The sequence below is a fragment of the Anticarsia gemmatalis genome, chromosome 24, assembly GCF_050436995.1.
Source record: "Anticarsia gemmatalis isolate Benzon Research Colony breed Stoneville strain chromosome 24, ilAntGemm2 primary, whole genome shotgun sequence".
NCBI lineage: Eukaryota > Metazoa > Arthropoda > Insecta > Lepidoptera > Erebidae > Anticarsia > Anticarsia gemmatalis.
In genome coordinates, this window is record NC_134768.1 from 6,105,922 (window position 1) to 6,131,390 (window position 25,469).

The following is a 25,469-nucleotide window of genomic DNA, read 5'->3' on the forward strand; positions in this document are numbered from 1 at the left end:
AATAGGAAGGATGCGTTGGGAGGCCGTGGGTTTGATTCCAAAAAAGTAATATATAAATTATATTTTTCAATTGTATTTCTCCATAAAAATTTTAAAGAAATATAAGTAGGCGCGTCTGGTGCATCTACAATTTGCGCCGTCTTTATACCACAATATAAGCTATAGACGGCAGCAACACATAAAGTTTTCTTAGGTGTTCATTGACACTATTTGACACCAACCAGCCAAATGCTGTAGAGACGTCTTTAATATAAAGTATGTGTGTCTAAAGGTACCTCTTTACTGTACTGTTCCCAGGTCAAACGTTTCCGCATGGAGACGAAAGCAGCCAAGACACTAGGCATCATAGTCGGTGGCTTCGTGTTCTGTTGGCTGCCGTTCTTCAGCGTCTACGTAGTGAGGGCGTTCTGCGGTGATTGTGTCACGCCTATCGTGTTCTCCGTGCTTTTCTGGCTTGGGTATTGCAACTCGGCGATCAATCCACTGATTTATGCGCTGTTTTCTAAAGACTTCAGGTTAGAATAAAATTTATAATTTTGGTATTTATACTAACTTTTTAAGTATAGACTTAAAGCAGATACAAAGGTGTACCTTTCTAATTAATGGTAGATAAGTTACGCATTATCTAAAACATAATTAGCCGTTTCTATTAATGATGAAACGATGTGTATTGCATCGGCATATTATTATGAATTCAGTAAGTAAGTATTTTTTTCAAGATTTCATATTGAATTCTTTGAAATGCGCTGTTTTAAGACGCCAAATTCAACGGAATCATATAAAAGATCTACTGATAATTGCTATACAATGACATAAAATCACGCATTTTTACCCAGGTTCGCGTTCAAACGCATAATCTGCAAGTGCTTCTGCGGCGGTGGAGGTCCTCGCCGTGAGTCAGACGGCGAAGGCTCGAGGAGACAAAACCACAGACCAACTCACTCTCACTCACTGGACGAACATGACGGACATAATCACACCGTTATACCACCTACTACGGCTGCGGATAGGTGAGCAATTGAATTCACAAATAGACATAAAAAATCCGTACTATGTATTGACAAGGCAATTTAATCGTAACTTTTCTAAACAAAATAATAGTTTAAAATATACTGATATTACAGGAAAAATGGTATTTATATCAAACTTTCTATGTATTATTTATGTACAAAACTTTCTTAAGCATTATCAAACATTCTACGAATATAGTTACGATTGACAATATTGAGTACAACGCCATCTGCGATTTTTAAGCAATACTAACTTGAGCGAAACCTGGAACAGCTTACTTTCGCTAGATGTCACTACTGAATCAAAATATGACGAATGTTTTTATTCAAACATTATTCTTATCCGCATTTAATATTATAACAATACAATTTTATGCTTGTCTTAACAATAATAATAAATTAATTACTATTTTCAGGTGACGGCAAGCTATGCGACGGCAGAACCCGCAGTTCCAGTCCACCGTCGCATGTGTATAGAATATAACGTTATTAATAATAGCTGTGAAAATAACGTACAATCAAAAACAATTTTTACCTGTATATCGTTACTAAAGGCGTCCTACTTTAAAAATCACCATAAACTCTTATTATAATATAATAAAATAAATTATAATAATATTATATCTAAATGTGTACGAAAATCATTATAACGTAAAAATAACTTAGTTATTCCATCGTTATAACGAAAATAGCCTACATTAACGAGCTATTTAAAATTATAATAATAAATAATGTGTGTATTTCAGTGAATGTTTTTTAAAGGTGAATTTATTTATTGAAAAGACTGTCAGGACTTAATTGTACCTAATATTAATGTATCAAAGATGTTAGATAACCAATTCGTTGTTTGTATGAGGAACTCTAAATGTTAAGTTGTAGAATTAAGTAGTAATTAATTTAGACAAGAAAGCGTTATATACATAAAATATTTATTAAAAATATTCGTGTATATATACGTTTTTCGTCTGCTTTAGAAACTCCAAATTTATAAACGCTTGCAACTGAAAGGTAGTAGTCCTAGTTCTTTTATCCTTGACTCAGCTCTAAAGAGTAATATTCGATTAATGTTAGTATCTCATAAGATACTTTTCCTATAAGTAGGTAAGCTAGAGGCCCTTTAAGGCTATGATATAGAACCTCATAGTTGTTTCCTATACCTTATACTGTATTCTTGTTTCGCCTTCTTTTCCGCAGATTCTGTATGAATCAATTTATAATAATAATGTCCCTAATCTGACTTATTGTGTGTATCATTTACCTCCACTAGTCTATCCATGCCTTAGAACCCTAGAGTAAAACGTAATGGTTCGTTTTACAAGCTGTGGTCAGACTACAAATACAGTAATAGTATATAAATATTATAAAAATAATGTAATCAATGTTTGTACCTAGTCATTTTATACAGGAATATGCAGTCTAGTGAACAAGAATTAACAAGGTTTAATATAAAATATTACGGAACAATAGATAAGCAATACAAAATATTTGATATTATAATAACCCATAATCAGATTAGCATCAATAAGTTCAATTTTCTAAGAAAACAATATGTAATTGTAGTTTGAAAACTGACCAGGAAGATCGGTGGTTGACAGTGCCTGTTTTTTATATAAGTAATTGAACTGTACCTTCGGATTTATATTAGACTATATGAGATTGGACATATAACTCTTTGATTACTCAACACAAATAATGTACAAATCCTTCTATAGAAAGATACAGATTGATTGAACAATTCAGTAATTTATTTAGTTAATGGAACAAAAGTGTAGTAGGGCATTTCTTGTATAAACAGTACTAAAAAAATCTGGCCTATCTGCCTACGATTAGCTTAAACGGGTATCTATATAGTCGATGGATAATTAAAGATCTCAACGTTCCTCAAATTTATTCGATTGTGTATTCGATGTTTTAACATTATATTCGTTAGGCGAGAGTTGTATGTTTATGTGTGGACGATATCAATATGGATTAATATACGAGATGTTACCTATATGTTGTTTTATTTCTTTACAAAATTATCCCATGAAAAATAACAGCAATCTACTATAATAAAATTCGGTTCTAGTGTCAGCGACTGTTAATACGACGTCGGGTTCGATTCCCACGTGTTGAGAAAAATATTGTCATTTAATATTTTCAATAGCAGCTAACAGAATAAATTTAAATTTGAAGAAACTAATTTTGAGAAAGATTTTATTATGAACCGACCGCACTATTTTTTTTTACAAACATTCACTAGTACCTTACTGACTAACAAGTACTTACATAAATAACGTTGACCAATAAAATCAACATTTAACTCATCGATTATATAACTCTATTCATATTCATACGCATCATATAATACTGTAATGTTAACTTTATTAAAACACTAAAGCTACAGTGAAATGGTTTTAAATTAATGAATTCAAAAGAACTTCATAACGTACGGTAGCAGATTTACAACTACACGCTTACTGAACGTAGTCAAAGTAGCAGAGCGCAATAGCAGAGTTATGAACGAATGGTTCGGCCAACTCTAGCGGCCGGTCAATGCCATCGGTGTCACTTTCATTCAAACTTCATTCAGTTGAGCGCCCGCTTTCGCCATTGAAAGATGTGGATGTTGTATGAATAAATGATTTGTTTATAATCGAGAAAGTATTGAACAATAATCTTATTTAGTTGTGTTTTTCGTCGCGTATATTTTTATCTTGTGGAAGTATAATCGTTTGGTGATATCAAAATGTTTTTCGGAGGCGTAGAAGGGTGAGTAATCTGTTTATTTTAATTCTTGTACACAATACTGTATCGTATTGAAAGTTGAAAGGCTCGCCTTGAGAATAGCATTCCTAGATTTCGCAACAGTTAATTATTGGTTCAAATACATTTTTTTTCCAATATAAGAACAAGTACATTAATCATTTTTACTAAATCTATCTTAAAAAAACTTTTCCGTTGAGCAACGAAAATGTCAATGCCGATTTTTATGAATATCAAATGTTTATTTCAATTGATTTCAATGTTAAACACATACATTTATTTCGACGGCTGAATCAGCAATATTCTTGTCTAAATAATTCTTACGTTAGTTTCACTCATGGCTAAAATATTTTATTATTATTAAAAAAAACTAGAGCGGCAAAATATTTTGATTACAATAATAGCGACATATAAAATGTATACAAATTAATTATAAATAAGAGATTAGACCATACCATAATAAGCGTTTAGTTTTCCTTCTAATTTATGGAGCGTCAAGTGCTAAATATTTATGGTTAGCCAATTTAGGCATAACATCTGTCCATATTGTGAAAAACACAAACAATGCATTTCACATGTCTACATTCACGATCGTAATTTTCAACCAATCACCGTCGAGTATTTGAGCGGCTTGCCAGCCACGCCGACAAAAATGAAACAAACTGAAATAATCTTTATTTCTATGAAAATAAAGTTGCAATTCAATTGTTTTAAAATAAAGAATTCAAGTAATTTCATTATTACCATCGTCGGACGGCCTTGAATGAATTTTTATAACGTTTACTTTTGATCAAATTGTTATAAATGTCAACTGGTTTATATGCAGCTGATCTGATTGGTATCTTGGAAGCTGTATCAGTACACAATATTTAAAACAAGTGAACGAAATGAAACAGGTGCATTTCTTTTTAAAAGTTTGTACAGACCGGCGATTATTTGTTGGCATATTCGTCGTATAGTCAACTAAAAGTTGCTGACGATATTGGTCCCTAGATAGGCTAGATATTAGTAGAAATTGAACTAATGAGACGCAAAGTTATAAGATTTGAAATGGTTAATGTTTAATTCTTGGCTAAATAAATGAATTCTTCAGAAAAGTAATTCCACCGATAACAATCGTCAATTAAATCACCGGTCTAGGTTGAATCTTAATGATTGCTTTCTTTCTTAGAACGTTAAAAAAACGCTACCCAGGTACCTACCTATATAGCTACATTCTCATTGTTTTCAGTCGTAACCTTATGGTGTACCAAAAATCATCATCAATTACTTTAAAATACTTAACAATAGAGTTTCAATAATTTAATAAACCGGCCAAGTGCGAGCTGAAAGCGCGCACGGTCCCGTTTTACCCTTCGGGTTCGAAATCCTAAAAATGTCTATTTAAATACCTTGACGCTGTTGCTATCATATTATTAGGTACATATTACGCCATTTTTTGGAACTTGTCTTCAACTACTACGCTATACCAACCATAAAAATTATTACCCCCGGGTTCTGAGTATACTTAACGGTAGTTTATATATTCAATAGCGTTTTTTATATGAGTTTAAACGCTATTGAATAGATAAACTAACGCTAATTGTACCTCAGAAACCGGGGGTTAGTCTTACTTCTACACAGTACGTCTGTTTTCGAAACACAGGTAACTCGTAAAGTAAAGTAGGTAGGTACAATATACTCGAAATGTTTTAGTTAACATATTTTACCATGAAAACTTTCTCCATTTCTTCACAACAGTTAAATGCATTGTTATCTAAAATCGCGAACATTTTCCGTCATTTGGTAAATAGGTCATGACTGTCAAAGGTTCTTTACCCGTGAATCAGTTCTATCGCCCGCATGATATAGATAAGAATCGCAATCAAGTCCTTGCTGTCTGTCTGTCTGCTATCTGTTTAATCTGTAAACAAAATGTGTTTTGAATGCGAAATATTTTGGGTGCAGTTTGTCAATTTGGTGAATGAAGTCATTCTGGTATCTTTACGAAATGCCAGTCGACTTCCTAATCTCAACAACAGCTCAGCCCTCTTATCGTATTCTGAAATAACAATTTTATGGTAACCGCTCGTTACTTGGTACTGGTAGGTTCAGTCTGTAGCAAATCGTGCTACATAGAATACACTTTGAGTCAACTGTAACCAGGTATAATTCTCTCGGTAGATAGAGGAAAGTCATATCCTGTAGAATTATATAATGCTCAGTGAACTACTCAGCGGACCTATCTATCCCAAAAATAGCATTCTAAAGGACCTTTCAAGCAGATGGTATAAGTACCAACGCACGGCTTGGAAGGTCTTCTAATTCATCTTGTTACGGTAATAAGTTGAAGGCTTGTTCTAACTTATTCGTACTGTCAGAATTCGAGGTTCTTTGGAGTATTTCCAAGTCACACCTCCATACTCACGTGTGAAGTGATTACAAAATTCATGTCATACTGTTTGTGTTAAATTTTCTACTGACCTGGTTTGTCAATTTGAATGAAGACGAAGCATGTAACTTAAATAAATATCATTGGACAACTCACACACGATCATTTGAAACCTAAGCAGAGCTTGTACTAAGGTAACCAAATAACTAATAAACATACTTATAAATACATACTTAGAAAGCTACATCACCAACCAGACTCAGATCAGATACTCGTGCTCATTACACAAATATTTGTCCCGCGAGGGATTCGAACCCACCACACGCAGTGCTTTGGTTATTGCGGCAGCCAAGTTAACCACTGTGCCAAACGTGCAGTAAAAACTTGGTTCTATGGTTCTTAAGTCAGGGAAAATATCAGCTATTCTGCGTAAACAACTTTCTGCCTCATAATTATCTTCATTTCCTCTTACTTTCCTGTTTGTAGTTCTAATTAATCACATAACTTCACCTCCATGTAAAATACCTTCACACAAGACTGATATTTCCGCTGTAATTCTGTATTACCAAGTAGAACATCCGCTCTGTACTAAAGAATGCCTTGAAGACGAGACGAGGCTCATTATAATTCCATAACGGGATGTCGGGGCAATAACATTGCATCATGCGTCGTATGACTCTATTGATTAGTACGTACTTACAGACTGGTTGCTTTCACCTTATGACTTACTTGACCGTACTTGACCGGTTTTTACCAGCTTCCCACAGGATATTAAGTGAAGATTTTCTTTAAATAACATCTCAATTGTCATCAGTCGCATTATTCCTTACAAAAGCAGCCCAAAGTTGACATACTCGGTATATGGCAATAAACTCGCCCCTTATTGCAAGGGTCTATTCATTGTAAATGGTGTTACATGACTTACATGGGTGTATTTCATACACCTCTGATACCTACCACTGCTAACAGGCGTGATTACGGTAGTACTATTACTTATTCTGTGGCGTGATGTAAAAATCAACAAATGGTTTTGACTTCATATGACACAGAAATACATACTATCCACAGTATTTTAATAAGTTCTTCAAGAAAAAAGAATAACAAAAACAGTTCAAACAGATTCATTTAATTTCCTATTGTTTCGGTTTATTACCTGCAGTGTAAAGGAAACGCCTTCAATATTTATCATTGAGTAAACGTTCTTATCGGACAGCAAGAATACTTGAAAAGTCAATTGTAAAGACATGCCAGGCAGTTAGGAAGAGGATAATAGAAACCACTTACTTTCTAATTGTTTATTGATTTTAGCCGATAAACCACAGAAAGCGTTTCAAAATGTTTCTTAAAAACTTGTTAGTAAAGCATGGCCAAACGATTTGATTCTAAGATACACGTAGTATCTGTTAAAAATATCATCAGCCTAGCCTTTTTTCCAACTTTGTTGGAGCCGGCCTTCAGTCTTACCAGATGTAGCTGATTACCAGTATTTTACATGGAGCGACAGTCCAACCACAGCCAACCAACCTCAGCAAGCGTAGCTTAACCTGAGAGATCGATCTGCGCGGATGTTTTTTAGCCACGGGCTACTAGAAATAGTCTTCATTTAAATCAGTCATAATCAATCAGTCAAGATTTGCTGCGGAATATTCATGCTATTTTTTCAATAGTTTCTTTTATAATGCTTCAGACTTGTCAATTACCATTACGACATGGTTCTGTTGTGGCCTAGAAATCAGATTGATTGATGGCAAACCTATTGGATAGCAGGAAAATCATAAAATAATTACTTATATTATTAAAGATCGGTGAATGCAGCGGTCAGTCAACTCGACGGCTATTATGATCACACGACCTTTGCACCAGAAAATACAGTCTTATTTCTGGCCTTAACACAAACGGCAGATTGCCAGTAAACCTAACTAGGTATAGCCCTACTAATATTATGAATAAGTCCAAGATTTTGTCTACCTAGTTAAAGATGTTTGTTTCTTATGTTTGAAAAATGGTTGAAGGTATTTGGACATAGAAATAACACAAGGGCAATTATTTTTCAAAAATTAAACCTTATTCTTCCCAATTTAATTTAGTCGCGCTCATCAGGTACTAATACACCAATATATAGGCACTAGGTTTATACCTAGTTTAGTTTAGAGTCTAACTGGATACCTAAAGTGAAAGGCAATAAATACCAGAGCAAAATTCCTACCGACGAGATAAAAGTACTTTGGAAACAAATCACGATTTTACTTTTAAACGTACGTGCGTTGCTTATAAATACTGTAGACAGCAGATGACGAATGCATCACTCAACAGTTTTATCGTGTGGTTTGTTTCCGAAATGCTGTTTTTAGACTTCGATACTTGCTACTATTTTATAAAAATACAGTGGGAATTTACTGGTTTGTGTGTCAAATTCTGTCTAAAAATGTTATTGTCAATTAAAATGACAGTCTTAAAGCTACCTACCTATATCTAAGTCCTAATGTGTTCGTACTACTAGTCCTTATGTGTTAGTGGTTCGAACTACTTTGACACTCGGCAGGTTCGGCATTAGGCTAGGCTGTCCGCTTACCATACTATATGAAATAAACAATTATTATTTATTATTGTTATAAAATAATACAACTAACCAAAATATAGGTAAGTAGATTACCTGATCCTTTAAATTTCTTATTGCGCTGTAAAATTCCAAAAATAAGTTTACAATCATGATAATGGTAGCCAAACTACTCCTATCTTAGTAATACTTTAATTGTTATTATTAAATTATATAACTTACAATTGCGTTCAATAATAAAAGGGGATGTCCCTTTGAGACTCATACTCATATGAGCCTGACCGCGTGATCTAACTGACATGGAATTTAAATTAAAACAACTACCTAGGTACCTATCTTTTGCGTCTTGCACTTAATGTGATGCACAAGATATATATTTTTTTATGATAATATCTACCTAATTGAATGAAGATAATTTTAATCGTTCATTCGCTTGTGGCAGTCTTGGGATGAAATAACTCATTAGTAAGAGATCCTTAAAAATGGCCCTCTTTTGCGTTGTGCAGTCGGGTTAGAAGACAATAGAGATAGAGATAGATAGATAAAGACTATAGAGACGCTAATGCAGGTACATGTTATAACACTGAATATACATACGTATTTACGTTCATAAAATAATGCCTTCTCACAAGGAACACTAAAGAATGACATTAACGGTAATTTATCGATTTAATAGCGTTAAAATTCGTATAAAAAAACGCTATTGAATAGATAAACTACCGTTAAATGTACTCAGAAACCGGGGGTAAGTCATTCTCTTTACTTCAAATTGTGTTCAAAGTCGAACAATTAGAATACAATGACATAATATCCTATTAAATATATTTTTATAGCTGATATATACTGATAGCGATAAAAAATTATCATGAACTTGGCCTTTTGTGTAAAAGCACCTAATCTATCCCTAAGATTCGATTAGATATAGAAAAGTATAATGTATTCAATAGAAATAACAAGTTGATTGTGTGATTCTATATTGATATAAAGTATTAAGATACTGTCCTTAGATTCAATCTGTTATTGTCTTTATAGTTTTTAAGTAGGTACAGGTGTTCGATAAATCAGAAAAAAATAAAGTGATATTGTTGTAACTGACGACAGTTGATAGAATCAATTTTATAACATACACACTTGGTATCAAGTCTCTTTTTGCTATGTATAGGCGTATGATATATCATTTGCAAGTTATAAACTTTTAAAAGTTTTATCAAGTTTACGATATTATATTATTTGTATTGAATTATTAGTGCAAAAGTGCAATGACAGCAGTATCTACAATCAACAGGCGAATGTGATGAAATGCATATTCTTTTGCTTTTAATTGATTCAAGGCCAGTTTCATGGTCTGTCTGTGTGTCGTATGGTTAGTGGTCAACTAAGTGTCAAAATTGTTCAAGCCACCCGAAAGGCCTTTACCAGACAACAACCGGGACCGACTTTTTACGTACCCTCCAAAGCACGGAGACGCTCAGTTCAAATACCACTATCCCATCTATAGAATGACCGCGCTAACGGTTGCTTGACCCACAGATCTTTTACCGACCGGTAAACATTCATTAATTTCATGGTTTATGGGTAAGTGTCGGCACTTTGTAATAAAATAAAGAGACGGCAAATGTATGAATGATAAAAATCTGTCAACATTCTAACTGATAAACTAACCATTACTTATTCAGAAGTAAAGAACCATAAATGTTATTAAAAATCATATTGTTCTAACAATGTTTTATAACAGCATACGATAAGTAGTTTATGAAGCAACGTATAATGAAATAACTACGTCACATCCACTTTAGATAAACAGTGTTGTTTTATCCTTGACAATGTTGTGAATAATGACAAAATTACACCCGCTTGCTTTGTTATTTATTGTTCCTAGCATGATTAGATTTATATGGCCTCTCGTATGAATAAGGGCTTAAACGCTAATTGCAATATATGAAACTGTAACTTTATGATATTGTAAACCTGGAATTCTGTAAGGCAGTGATGGTATGTGTATTGAATTATCTACATATTTGTTTTATCTAATAATGTTTTATAAATATCTATTTTGACTAGCGGATCCGACTTTACCGTAGTACAAAATTTCATCACCTAAATACGCCGCTTTATTATTTAAAAAGTATGTAAGTAATGTAAGTATATCTCCGATATAGTCTATCATCTGCAAAATTCCATCCAAATCAGTTCGGTTGTTTTCATGCGGAAGTAGGACATACGAACAAACTCTATCTGAAAGTGAGTATTATTGTATTAGTAAAGTTTAAAAGCTAGAATATTCGAAAGGCAGTTTTAATAGTTTCAGTGTACTGCGCGAAACAATATGAGTTCGTGAATAAGTATGTAAATGAGGATAAACATTTCGCTTTCCTACACTGTTCATGTAGTTATGACAACAATAGGTTACTGTTGTAATGTACTGTGGTTTACGATTCTTTCAAGAATATTGAAGTCGAACACGTACGCAAATGTCTTATTTAAGTGTACTAATAGAACATATCTAATATATAAAATTCTCGCGTCACAGTTTTCGTTACCGTATTCCTCCGAAACGGCTTGACCGATTCTCATGAAATTTTGTTAGCATATTGAGTAGGTCTAAATATGATCAACGTAAAATAAGTTACACGTGTCAAGCCATTAAATAAATACTCACTGTAACTGAAAACAATGAAGTACTTATCATAAAACGAAATATAGGAAATTTTAGAACAAGTAAATCAGCTGCTCTTTATGAAATGTCAGAAGCACATCTTTATATAAATAATTCTTCTGTAAGTGTGTATGTCACTGAACTTCTCTTAAACGAGTGGACCGATTCTGATGAAATTTTTTGTGTGTGTTCAAGGGGATCTGAGAATGGTTTAGATTTACAATTTTGTCCGCTGGACAATGTTTTTTTAATTTATTTTTAATTTATTAGACAGGACAACGTCTGTCGGGTCCGCTAGTTTTAGTATAAAAATACCACATTGTGACGTCACTATGTCGTTTTTCATCTGACATTATTTATGATAATAAATTACATTTACCTTTTACGATTAAAATTTCGTAAATTATAGTTTACACAGTCCACTACCACCCTATTATGTGTTACTCTATTTTAACAAACTCTTGCTAATAGGCTTTTGTGCCAACATACCTTAACGGTTGGTTAGTCAAGCGTATAGTAATAAAACTAACCCTTATTTTTTATTATTTTCTAAACATATGGCATTGAGTACCCAGGTGTTATTGTAACGGTTTTCTAAAATTATATTTATTGCTTGTATTAAAAAACAAAAATATCATCATCCCACAAACAAAACTTAATGCTTTACATTTTCCAAAAAAAAAGGATTTAAGGTATTTTTTCGTAAAACGGTTTTTTGTATGAAATGTAATTGTTATTCACATTTGTAGTCGCATCGCAGTCGCATTCGTAATTGTTGTTCGCCTTTTTTACTGAAGACGTTTCCTGAATCCCGACCAATAACATCAGTTTTTTTCGGGGCCGTTCCCCTTGCATTATCGGCATCATTCCGTATGCAGTTATTATAAAACATGTAATACCAAGCTATCTACTCATAAAAATGTTATTAATATCCTAGATAAAATGCAATCCAATACCACTTGGGAGGTAAGACAAACACTCAATGTTATCGTCCATCGAAAGTGTTTGATGGTAGGATTATTACAATATAGATTAACTTTAGTTATGTAATTTATGAATTTTATGATACTAAGGGAAATTCCTGTAATCTCAAACTCGTGTTAGGATATCATGATACTTAAACGTTAAATTGAAGGGAGCGGTTCCTTTGATACCGGGTGATTAATTTTAATACACTCTTGAAATCCGCTGTAGTAAGATCAAGTTTTGAATTTGTTATTCAAAAGCAAGTGGCTAAAAAAGACTGTAACAATAATGTTTTTAAACTCTCGCGACTAGTACACATAATATTATAATGCAACGGGTCTTATACGCGATTGAAAATTTAAAGGTTAGGATACCTTATTTGCTGCCCGACGTTTCGATCGCATTACAACGACCGTGGTCACGAGCTGACTGATGTGGCTGCTAAGCGTCGTCTTCTTGCGGCGCGAGTTTCGACGCCTACCCTCACTTGGTTTTCACTTAGTGTAAATTGTTCGGAATTGTCGGTACTTCGACACACAACACTAACGACGTCTTTACACTGGCGCGTTACGTCATGCCGGCGACGGCTGCACTTGCTGATGACAGGATTCCACGTAGATGATAAACGGTATCCCTCTTCACGGTTGAAATTGGTATGTTTTTTGATTTCAACCGCTTCTCGTACTATCCTGGAGTAATAGTGACGATCTGTGGAGAGGACCCGGGGTTGATGTAGCTAGTAGTAGATCCAGTGATTGGTTCCTGCTTCCATCAAGTGCTCAGCTATCGCGGATTTGTTGACTTGCCGGTTCTTGACAGCTGCGATATGTTCCTTGACCCTTTCAGCTATTGTTCTTTTGGTCTGTCCGATGTATGAACTACCGCAGCTACAATCCACCTTGTAAACGCCAGGTGTCTGAAGAGGAATTACATCCTTTGGCGTGCGCAAATGGTTAGCTACTTTGGAGAACGGACTATATACAGTCTTTATGGAGTATTTCTTCAGTACTGTTCCAACTTTATCCGTTACTCCTTTTATGTAGGGCATAAAAGCTGGTACTCTGCTAACACCAGTCTGACATTCTTGCCTCTTCAGACGTCGTTCGGTTCTCCTGTATCCGTTTCGCTTAAGTACCTCCTGAACGTGTGAGAGTTCACCGTCTAGGTGTTCAGGGTCACAAAGGTCGTATGCTCTAGTTGTCAGCGAAGCCACCACGGATTGCAGGTGTCGCGGATGATGATGCGAATTCGCGTGGAGATACCTATCGGTGTGTGTCGGTTTTCGGTAAACAGTGTGGCCCAAGGTACCATCTGTTCTCACCTTTACTTCGACATCGAGAAAGGCCAACGATCTGTCTGTCTCCATTTCATATGTGAAGTTGATGTTAGTATGAATGGAGTTCAGGGTGTTCAACAGCCGTTCTACGTCCTGTTTATCTCCTCTCATGATACAATACACATCGTCGACATATCTTTTCCATAGCTTCACATTTGATGCCTGCATATCTATGGATTGCTCAAAATGTTCCATCCAGATGTTGGCCATAACCGGTGCCACTGGGCTACCCATGGCCACTCCGTCGATCTGGAGGTAGTATTGTCCACGATAGAGAAAGTAGTTACCTTCCAAACAGTTCTTCAGTAAAACGACGTACTCACTAGACAGACCGTTTTCCCTCAACTTCATCTCGACGACATCAAGACAGTCCTGTATGGGAACGTTGGTGAACAGTGACTCCACATCAAAACTCACCATAACCTCGTCCGGTTCCACTCTCATGGTCTTGATGATATCGACAAAGTGACGAGAGTCCTTCACGAAGGATGCAGTCTTACCTGTTAACGGTTGCAGCACTGACGCGATGTGTTTCGCCAAATCATAGGTGGGAGAATCGATTTGACTCACTATAGGGCGCAGCGGTACACTCTCCTTATGTACTTTAGGCAAACCGTATAACTTAGGCGGCTGAACGCACTTGGGTCTTGCGAGACGTTGAAACACATCCTCCGCAAAAAGGTCTTCATGGTCCTTGATCAGTGAACGTATACGTTTCGTCACTCTGGCAGTAGGGTTATACGACACTGGTTTGTAAACCGAAGTGTCACTCAACAGATTCCGTCGGGCAGCAAATAAGGTATCCTAACCTTTAAATTTTCAATCGCGTATAAGACCCGTTGCATTATAATATTACTGTAACAATAATCTTTCAGTAACCAACTTATTATATTAGAGTTTCAATTAAAATTTAAATCAACAGCTCCCAAACAGAAACATTTTTTATTTTTTAAAATCTAGATATTACGAGGATTTCTTAGAATTGCGCGATGCGCATGCAATAATAATTTACAAGGAAAAAGAAGCTATGTGAATTCCGTAGGTATTATATTACGTCACAACCGCAAAGGTTGAGAGGCTCGTCCGAACAAACGCAATGCGCGTGATTCAATTGACGCGACGGCGACGTGCCCCTTTCGCAAAATGTCATCATTTTACCTTACCTTAGTCTTTTGACTACGAGTATACATGAATTTCGGTCGTAACTACCTATTTTTATTCAAATACAACTCAGTCTTTTGAATACTGTTCTATTGCACAATATGCATTATTCTAGCTTTCAAGCACTTCATATTAAAATTCATCCAGAACTCTTCATTTATTTCTTGCCCCAAAATAATATGATTAGGTACAAACAAATCGAAACCAAAAAGAGGACTCGAAGGCAAAACGTTTGAATTAGAATTTTTGCAAGCCAAATTTGTGCGATTGTGAAGTATATTGCCGATAAGATGCCCTTTGAAAAGGTCAATGCCGTATTCGCAGGCACTGTCTGTATAGGAGTACCTATGTATAGAAAAATATGGGCAAGGATCCATGCATTCGGCTAATCTGACCTTGCCTCATAGAAGATAAAAGAAAAGTAATTCCTATAAAACAGTTAAATCAGATACCAATCAATATTATTGATGTTTGTTCGATATAAGCAATACTGCCTAAGTAATTTATTCACCAAACTGGTATTTGGTGACTGTATTTCACGGTCACTTCTCGTTTCGTTACACCGAAGTGAGCACGTGCATGTTAGTTTGGAACATATGGACAGATTATATTTATAACAGGCTGCTTGTAAAACGAGGAACTCTTGAGATATCTTATTCACTGCTTTCCTCTAAATCCTTACTTCCTTAAAAACTAGATAATAGAGTAAGCAGGATATGAAAGCCGGTCAAAAGTGAGCAGTTGGAATCCGGCCATATTTTTTAGAATTGCCCCTATTTGTATTTTTTTTGCGAAAATTTTCTTATCTAAAGGAAGAAAAAAGCAAAAATAAATTAATTTGTGTCACTCTCGCAATGATTTGTTCTGATTCGAGTCTTCAAAGTGACCTGTTCAAATGTATCAGCCACAAATGGTTCTCAAGAATGCGTTCGTCTTGTTACCTTTATCGTAAACTTGATGCAAAACAAGTTTTATGTGCTGCGGTTTTGTTGTAGCTCACTTATTTTCTGACATTTCGATGCACACGCCTTCACCGGTTTTGTAGTCATTATAACTATACTCTTGGACAAATGTCAAACTAAAAATAAACACTGGATGAACATAAACCGCAATTACTTTACCTACACCCATCATCTAGCCCCCCGTTTTATATTTAGTAATTACACTCAGTGGTAGTTTATCTATTCAACAGCGTTATTTATATGAGTTTAAACACTATTGAATAGATAAACTACCGCCAAATGTACTCTGAAGAAACCGAGAGCTAAATGACCAGATCAAACAAATAAATCCTGTCATAACAGACTATTACGTTATGCTAATTCTATGCTAATTTCTTCATAATACACTTATCTGAGTGTGTGATACAGCATAACGTTTTGAAGATCACATCGCATCACGTTTCAAATACGATCACAAAGTAACCTTCTACTTAGCATAGGTTTTTGTTTTATCATCTCACTTTTTCCAGAATTCATTTTTTATAGTTTAGTAAGAGGTCAACCAATTGCCAAGGTTGTTCAAGCCTTAGACTTAGTGACTGATAGGTATTTCAATTGACAGATTACTGGATTGACTCCTTACGTGCCGTACTCCTCCGAAAATTCTAATCCAAAGGTTTTCTTTGTCAACAGCGGCGCAACCCACTCCAACCTGGTGATATGCGATGCAACGGGCCGAGTAGTGGGTAAAGCTAAAGGCCCCGGCACGAATCACTGGACCCTCGGCATTGACGAGTGCGCTAACAGAATTATATCCATGTTGAAAGATGCTAAAGAAGACGCCTGCATACCGGTTGACCAACCTTTGGATTCCTTGGTAAGAGACTAATTTAAAGACCACCAAGGATACATATACAGCCTTTGATACTCAAACTCTCAACAGCAGGTGTATATTATAGTATTGAGCAAAATGGGCGTCCACCCATCCAACCCTATACGATGAATGAAAACATTGCGTGCAGTACAATTTATGTGACTGGGATTCTTTTGCCCTGAAAAATACTCTTTTTGCGGAAGTTATTATCTAGAAATTGCTTCTATTGGTTGAGCGGAGGCGTAAAATGTTCTGTTTTATAACGCTTATTATATTGCTCTATTACTTCCTACATTAAGCCCACGTCATGTAGACTGTACTAGAACACATTTATCAAATAAAAAAATCACGATGCTCCACATTTATTCCAATCGAGTACTCAATAAATCTCAACTAATTTACACAATCAGTTTCATAACGGTTGCCTCTATTAATTCAACCTTCTATTCCCAGGGGCTTACGTTGTCTGGGTGTGAGCAAGAGAGCAGTAATGCAGAGCTGGCGGCCCGCGTGAAGGAAAAGGACGAAACATGCGCAAGGGCAATTTACGTTGCATCTGATACGGCTGGTTCCTTGTTTACTGGAGCACCTAATGGAGGAATGGTGCTGATTGCTGGTAAGATTTTTAGGTCTTTGCAGTAAATTTTGTTTAAAACTGACCGTCAAGTGAGGTCACCTTCTACAGTTGCGTTCACCGGTCGGTAAACGATCTGTGAGTTAAGCAACCCTTGGCGCGGTCATTCCATAGATCGGTGACCACTAAGTGGAATTTTAACATGGCGTCTCCGTGCTTCAGAAGATTGTTGTCTACTCTCAGGCCGCTCCAATAACTGTAACATTAGGTTGACCACTATCGAAAAATTTAAATCTTTTGCAAGTGTATCTAATGCTAAATTTCAGACTATTTAAATGCCCAATATTTTCTAGACTATTAGAAAATCATTGTAAAAAAACCGAGAGCGTTTCACAAACAGCCAATGTTTTGATTTGACCATCTGTTTGAAAACCGGTATATTTGAGGTGATTGACATCTAGCCATAAATGTACGGTCATTTTCATATGGTATACCTTTTTTGGATGTTATTTGCTTAACTACTTAAAATGCCTGTGTTAAAATATATTCATAATTATTAACACGAATATTACTGTCACCACTATTTCTCTTTAACGCAGACTTTTCATAATTACTGGAAGAATATGTCATAGTATTACCCAGCCAGGTACAACGGTTTCGTGATGAAACATTTACCTAATAGGTGTCGTATACGACCTGTATTCGTTAAATTCAACTTCAACTACTGTACAGTCATTTACATGACTCGTGCGTTAATTCCCTAAAACACATGACTTATTTGTATTTCCATACATAACATCACGCCTGTTATAATCGAAGGTGTAGGCAGCAGTGTATAAAATACACGCACATTTCGCCATTAACTAACTAACATTAGTACCATGTAATAGGGGGAGAGCGTACCTATTGTCATATAATGGACACGTAACTAAACTCCTTTGTAGTTTCCTTATAGAAAATGTTTATGTTTGGATTAGATAAAATTATCAATCGTTCTAACACAGTTCTTGGATCAATGCAAAGTACCCTACCTGCATCTGCCCAAAAGTAGGACGTAATGGGCTTAATTCATTTTATACTCTACTTATTTCATCATTTGATAGTGTAGTAAATGGTTGTAGAAAATCAGATGGTGGTACGTTAACTGTTGGAATAACAGGTTGAACTTTCCTTTTGAACATGCGTAATCGATCAAGCCAGCGGTCGATATACATAACTATTTATATAATAACGTAAGTGTCATAACATCTTGTACACTTAGACCGAAGTTATTGGATAAATATGAAAATAAATCGAGTTGCAGTGTTTTTGCGTATTTGTTTTGTAATAAAAACTACATATTCTAGTAATTTTCTTTCAGATAACTTCGTGTGTTTTTTGTAATGTTAGCAAGAAAAAGTTGCCCGTCTGTTTCGTTTACCTTAAAAGAAAAAACTTTCTGTTGCCAAAATCAAATAAACTTTTCCAATAAACACTACATAAACAATTTTCATTTCCGCACTAAAAAAATGATAGTTCCTGTTTATTTTTTTGTCCTCCTTCTTACTGTTTTAATTCCTGTTTTATAAAAGATCCTTGTGAAATAAAGAACCAATGTATTTATTCATCTCTATCGCAACAAATGCGATGTGACGCTTATCGCAAAAAATACTTAATGCGAGTTTAATGTACCGCAGAATGTAATGCCGTTATCAATTGTTTGACAAAAAAACAATTAGCTTGCAGTTGAACGTTCAATGCTTCATATAAAACATACGTGTTTTAATCAATCCGAATTGTAGGTTAACGAGTTTCCTGGCGATTTTCTAATTAATAATTATACACCGGTTTTCAATGCTGCTTTTACGTCTTTGAAATTATGAAACCGAACTACATTTTTAATACATGTAATTACTAGAGGCCGCCCGCGACTTCGTCCGCGTGGAAACCCTTCCCGGGTAAATGCGGTTCCTTTGGGAACTCCGGGATAAAAGTAAACTATGTGTTATTCTGGGTCTTCAGCTACCTCTATACCAAATTTCATCATAATCGATTCAGTAGTATTTGCTTGAAAGAGTAACAAACATGCATACATACATTCATTCTCACAAACTTTCGCATTAGTAGGATTTTCTGAAATTCATAATTAAATCTGCTCTTGGCCAACGTGGTAGACGTAGGGCTAGTGCCTCCCTTATTCCGGAAAACTTGCTTAGTGAGACAGCAATGGATTAAAATTGCTTTCACCTTAATCTGCCGTATACAATTTTGTATCGGTAACATTTTGATTGGCTCATTGATTGGCGCAAAGTAGGTAAATAAAGTAGTGAAATGTTTATATTGTTATTTTTTTTATTGTTTATCAACACATGCAAAATTATATGATTCATAGCTCGACTGTTTTATAATAGAGTGTGGAATTGATTAGATAAACGGTATCGATTATACAGTCGTTTGGTTTCATTTTACATCTGCTGAAACTGGTTGTTTGTTTGTAAACAAAACAAACAGAAAAATACCCCTTGTGATGTCATATGGTGGGGTAGATAGGATCATGAGGGATTATGTCACTAGAACTCCAATTACAAGGGCAGGTCAATTGTTTCAAACTCTGAAAACATCTTCGCTGCATTTATACATCAATATTAAAACAAAAAAATACGAATGATTCTTTATTATTTTCCTCGTGAATATTGAAGGATTTTTTTTGCCAAAAGTTTATTGACCGAATAGGTCCGTTAAACGATTATTCGAATTAAAGTAGTTATTCTTATTACCATTGATTGAAGACAGGTTTTTTTCGATTTCGTTTTATAAATGCACAATTCTAAATTGATTAAGAAAAACAGACTATTTTTTAAACAACAGCCGTGCATAACGAGATAACATGACCCGAAAATATCAAATTTCCGATTCTGTTAAAACAACTGGGTGTCGTAAATAAAGTAATTAATTAAAAAATCCTCGTGGCGCTAACATTTGACTTGTTGATTACTTATTGAAATGTCGTTAGAACAGGAAATAATATAAAAAGACCCTGACATAAATTGTATGTTTTTTTAATTAATATTACACTGTACAGAGGCGCTCATAGCCAGTTGCGCTCGCTGGATCAGTGGGTCAAGTATGCTTTGGTGCAGACTTTGTGTAGATGGGTGGCCGCAAACTGGAGTACCGCTATTATAAGCTGAGCAGTCAGCAGGCCCAGGCTTTAAAAGACATAAGATTTGTAAGAAAATCGTAGTCATTGTTTAATTCCGCATCCGCAACTATATCAATGCTTTATTTTATGTAAATCAGTTTAGAAGTTTAGCCGCATAAGCGTTTTAGCAGTAGTGACACTATAGAATTTTGTAGTAATGACATTAAAGGGTAATTGGGCTGGCTACATCCACTTGATTTTGATTGAAATTTGTGATTGTAAATTTTATTTCGATATTATTTATTTCAATAGTGTCATCCCAAGTAATGTCGAGAAATGTTGATGTCGTTCAAGTGTTGATGTGTTCAATTGAGGTTGATCAAAATGACTGACGAAATTTTGAGTCAATAATCATTGAGGTCAATTTATTTAGGTCATTCACTTTGGCAAGTAATTGTAAACATTTTGAAAAACAATTGCTATCAGTTGACGTAATGAGGCAAAACCTATAGAAAAATTTACATCAACCAAAAAAGTAATTTACATTAATTTTCCATTTTCATAGGGGTTAGCAGAGACCAAGGAACACCACTTGAAACAATACTTACAATAATAAATTAAGTACCTCATTCACATCCAGAACTTATGCTTTAAAATAGCGTTTACTTTAAGCGTTTTTGTATAACAGCAACTTAATACTCAGTTAAAATGTATTTAGTGTAACCTGTATTAATTATTGTGCTATTAGTTAGAGCAAGTCATCAAAAGGCAATTTGAAAAATTCGTTGATCAATTTGTTTACAAACATTGCAAACGAGCAACTAAAAGTGGTTGGCTCGATTTCCCCACAATAAATTACTTAACCAATACACGCGATAATTATTTAATCTATGTTTTGTCACTCTCAATCAACTTTAAAACTATCTGTGTGCGAGAAAAATAAAATAATAAATCTGTAAACTGTTAAACTAATCCTTCTTCTTCTTATCGTATGGTTAGTGGTCAACCTAGTGTCAAAGTTGTTCAAACCGCCCGAAGGCCTTTGACGTGGCTTAACGACTGTTATCTTATTGACAACAACCGGGACCGACTTTTTACGTGCCCTCCGAAGCACGGAGACGCCCTGTTCAAATACCACTATGCGGTCACCCATCTATGGAATGACCGCGCCAAGGTTTGCTTAACCCACAGATCGTTTACCGACCGGTGAGCGCAACTGGCTACGGGCGCCTCATAAAAATCCTAATCTAAACTAAACTAAACTAAACTAATCCTAACTTCCGCGACGCATTAATAAGGCAATAAGAAGTAAAATGTATGAACGTTTTTACGAAAAGAGTATGTCTTTATCAAATCACATTCAAATACTAAAAACCTTGCATTAAGCAGACAACATTCCATTCAACAAAAGAAAATTAAACAATTTCAAGGCTCGAAACATTCATCAGATCGCCTTGAGAACTAGTAATAGGAATATTGTGAGAATAAACTATGAATATTATACAATTGAAATATACTTTACGGCCTTTGCACGCAAAAATATGTATTAAAAAAGCAGGTCAATTACATTGCAATCGTTTGATAATGCGTCTACTACGAAACTTTCCCCATTACTTAAAATTGAAAGTAAAGCGAGTATGTTAATAGGTTTAATTAAAAATCAATTAGAAAATGTGTAAAAGTTTATATTCGATCTCGCGTATGTTCAATTACATGAATTAAAATCGTTATGACTGTATCGCTGGAAAAGTTAAACTTATAGGATTTCGCTCATGTATAGGGAAAATTTAAAATGTGGTCGATTCACTTTCCATTATATTATTGGTGGTCGGTTTACCGGGGTAAGTGAACCTTTTAAAAATTAAGAATAGTGCTCGGTTTACCGGTAGAAATGTATCTACGTACATTTCATACAAATAAACCTGAAGGCTTATTTTGTCTTTTCTTTTTACCTCTCTACTGAATGACTGTGTCCTATTCTCTTCCTTCGAAGCGAAGACCGATTAGGCTTCCGAATCCTGATGACGCAATCCAAGGGAATTTCAATTTGATTATCTGTAGGCAAACAGAAGTGCATATTGAAATATTATTGTCATGTTACAAGGCTGGGGTTATCTGGCGGTCGTGGCCAGCGTCCTATATAGACGTCCTACATTTCATAATCAAAACATGACGGCAGCGAGCTTTTAGGGTTAAGTGCAAGCTTGACATGATATGCTCTTGTCTCTCCAAGACGAACCTTGGTAAAACATTCCATTAGAAAAATACCTACTAGAGGTCAGAATGTCTCTGTTTCATTCGTCTATTTTCGGTAAAAGATTGAGACAGGGATCTCATCATCCAACTATATCCTTTTATGTTCCTTAACTGGCGCCCCAGAAGACTATTGGACACGAACTATTTGTTCGTCATCTGGTTTAAACTATTGTTTTGTTTTTAAACACCTGCAATTACTATCTGATTGAATCGAAACATAACTTTGTCAACCAGATTTGCACTGATAGCCTTCGGGAGTTCACACGTATAAACAAAAGTATCCAGAATATCAATTTAAAAATAACGAAAATTGGCAGCATGCAATCATATTTATCTCTAACTGTTCTCCGTGGTTTTGTGTATAAGAAGTCTAACCCCGAAGGGAATGTAATTCTTCAAAGAAAAATGGATCAACCGTTGTCTTACCCCCGGTTTCTGAGTTCATTTAACGGTAGTTTATCTATTCAATAGCGTTAAAACTCATATACTAAAACGCTATTGAATAGATAAACTACCGTTAAATGTACTCAGAAACTGGGGGTAAGACAACTGTTGATCCATTTTTCCTTTGAAGAATTACATTCCCCTTGTATGGAAGGTCAGATCAGTATTGAATCAAGCTGGTAACTTAATACAGATTGTAGAACAGGTTTATCGCACACGCCCACTTTATTGTGTATCGGCTGCCTTGTCAGTAGTTGCTTTATTTATGTGGAGTTGCAGAATAGTTGTATAGTGTAAGAATTTGTTTTGGTATTGATTGAACCAGATGTCTTAAGGCCTAACAAATGCTTCAACGAAATTTTGTAAGGTTGAGTTGACGAAAACAGCTGATAAATGCAGGATATAGTCCGTAAGCGTCAGATGGTATTATTGCGTATAGCTGATAGAGTTGTGACAAGTGTCAAAGTAGGTGTTAAAGCCGTTAAATATGCCTAGGTTTTGACTTATTTGCTGTCTTACTTACAGCAAAAAATATCATACAAGGGTGGTAAAAAAATTCTAGTTGTTTTATGCATTCGTTATGCGTTGTTCGCTGGGATTGTTTCCACTTTTCCATGCATAACACTCGGCTTAAGCACAATTTTACGGCCACTCATCTATACATTGACAAAGCCTACCTACATCATTGGCCATTTACCATGAGTGGAATACCGGGTAAACAGAAAACTCTTGGTATTTTCCAATACCCCTCATCGAGGATTAATTGAAAACTTTTACTGCTAAGGATTAGTTTATCTATTTGACCATAAAATTGAAGTATTTTTACACGAGTAGAACTACGTGACTTGTTTACTAGGTATTTGAAAATAACTGCGACATACAATAACAATGGATATTCCCTATTGAATATAGGTACTTGAAATCTTATTGTAGTGTCTTGTATGTATAGCTTTTTACTGCAGGCCGCACATTATGTCAAATGGGAGGCTATGAGTGACGTAAAACCTTACGTTGGGGAAATATATTAGAACTTACCTGTGGTAGGTAAAACGAATCAACATGTTTCTCAAACGAGGTAAGCTACCACATTTGAGGAACGGGGATTCCTATTACTTAAAGTGTTGTGAGGAAATTGATCATTATGACGTCATTATAGTGTGGATGTTACGTCTAAGTAAGGGATAGTGTTTAGATTTTCCAAAAGAATGTTCTAGTAGCTCGTATACCAGATATTTATTTTAAAATCTTTTGAATAAGTTTATAGACTATCCTGTTTGATCAAAGCTTTTAGTTCCTTTGCCTAATTTCTTGCGAATTACCGAATTTTCTTGAAAATAATACAAACATAATCGATATTAGGTATTATGTCATGCTAGTAAGGTATAATAAGACCACCCACCCAGTCTGAACTTAACAATTTAATAGATATAACAAGGAACATATGCCTACGTATAGTATTTACTACATAGCTCTATATTATCAATATTCCTAGGTTACTTAGGTCAGACACACACGTTGCATAAGCTATAGACTGCTATCAGATAACATTGGCTCTTGACCTGCAATTCCTGGGAGATGCTAGTAGTTTCTCCATGTTTTTTTATTTTTTTTCCTGTAAAGGACTGGAGAGAATAGATGGTTTTTCTTAAAGAGTACCTTTATATGATGATTTATACGTATCTGTATGAAAATATTGCGCAAGTAACCCTAGTTTGGTGTTAAATGATTTGAGAAGAGAAAAAAGTATGTGTAGAAATAGGCTAGGACTTTTAATTTTCTGCATACGTTTATGAAAAAAGGAGTGATTTTAAGTATGTATGTATTTATGTAAATTCGGGGAGTGGTTTTCAGAGATGTGACAAACATGAAACACTTATAATTATTATTTGCATTTTATTATATTATGAAGACTTTATATTTTTATAATGTATTCAGCGCGACCGGTCTTGTAAACAACATAATTCTTCCATGACACTACGATTACTTTATTTGTTGTGAGATTTGATAGGAGTGCAATTATCAATTGTTATCTTGATTTAACTGTTATTTTAATATTTACAACAAACTATTTACCTACACCCTTTGTTTCAAGCAACTAAAACATATTTGTGTATGTCTTAAAGTAAAACTAAACCCAACTGATTTATTGTTTTCAGTACGAAATGCTATTACATACAGACATAGTATCACGCCTTTTATACCCGAAGGCGTATGAAATACACCCACGTTTTGCCATTAACAATGTTAGTTCCATGTAATAGGGGGCAGACCAAATACTATTTTCTGGGCACGTTAACCAAACCACGTCGAAGCCACGGAGGCAGTAATTATTGCTTTTCTACCATATTGTTAAGCGAGTTAACTCAGCTGCGCGCACGCGATAATAACTGCGGAAAATTAAATAATTATTTCAGCTGATTTTCACAAATACATACCTACATAGGTATAATCCTGTTC

At 35.0% G+C, this 25,469-nt stretch overlaps 2 protein-coding genes across 5 annotated transcripts in view; both read left to right on the top strand.

Moving 5' to 3' along the window:
- Oamb (Octopamine receptor in mushroom bodies) overlaps nucleotides 1–2,997 on the top strand; it is a 163,142-nt gene extending 160,145 nt beyond the window's left edge. For all 4 annotated transcript variants that reach the window (XM_076130610.1, XM_076130612.1, XM_076130611.1 and 1 more), the window contains exons 9-11: nucleotides 298–515; nucleotides 837–1,010; nucleotides 1,427–2,997. In XM_076130610.1, coding sequence (XP_075986725.1) covers nucleotides 298–515; nucleotides 837–1,010; nucleotides 1,427–1,430 — 396 coding nt within the window. In that variant the 3' untranslated portion in view covers nucleotides 1,431–2,997. The remainder of the gene's footprint in view (nucleotides 1–297; nucleotides 516–836; nucleotides 1,011–1,426) is intronic.
- A 581-nt stretch (nucleotides 2,998–3,578) lies between these two features.
- The window catches only part of LOC142983748 (uncharacterized), a 36,651-nt gene continuing 14,760 nt past the window's right edge, over nucleotides 3,579–25,469 (top strand). The window contains exons 1-3 of the mRNA XM_076130770.1: nucleotides 3,579–3,761; nucleotides 16,437–16,620; nucleotides 17,071–17,233. Coding sequence (XP_075986885.1) covers nucleotides 3,739–3,761; nucleotides 16,437–16,620; nucleotides 17,071–17,233 — 370 coding nt within the window. The 5' untranslated portion in view covers nucleotides 3,579–3,738. The remainder of the gene's footprint in view (nucleotides 3,762–16,436; nucleotides 16,621–17,070; nucleotides 17,234–25,469) is intronic.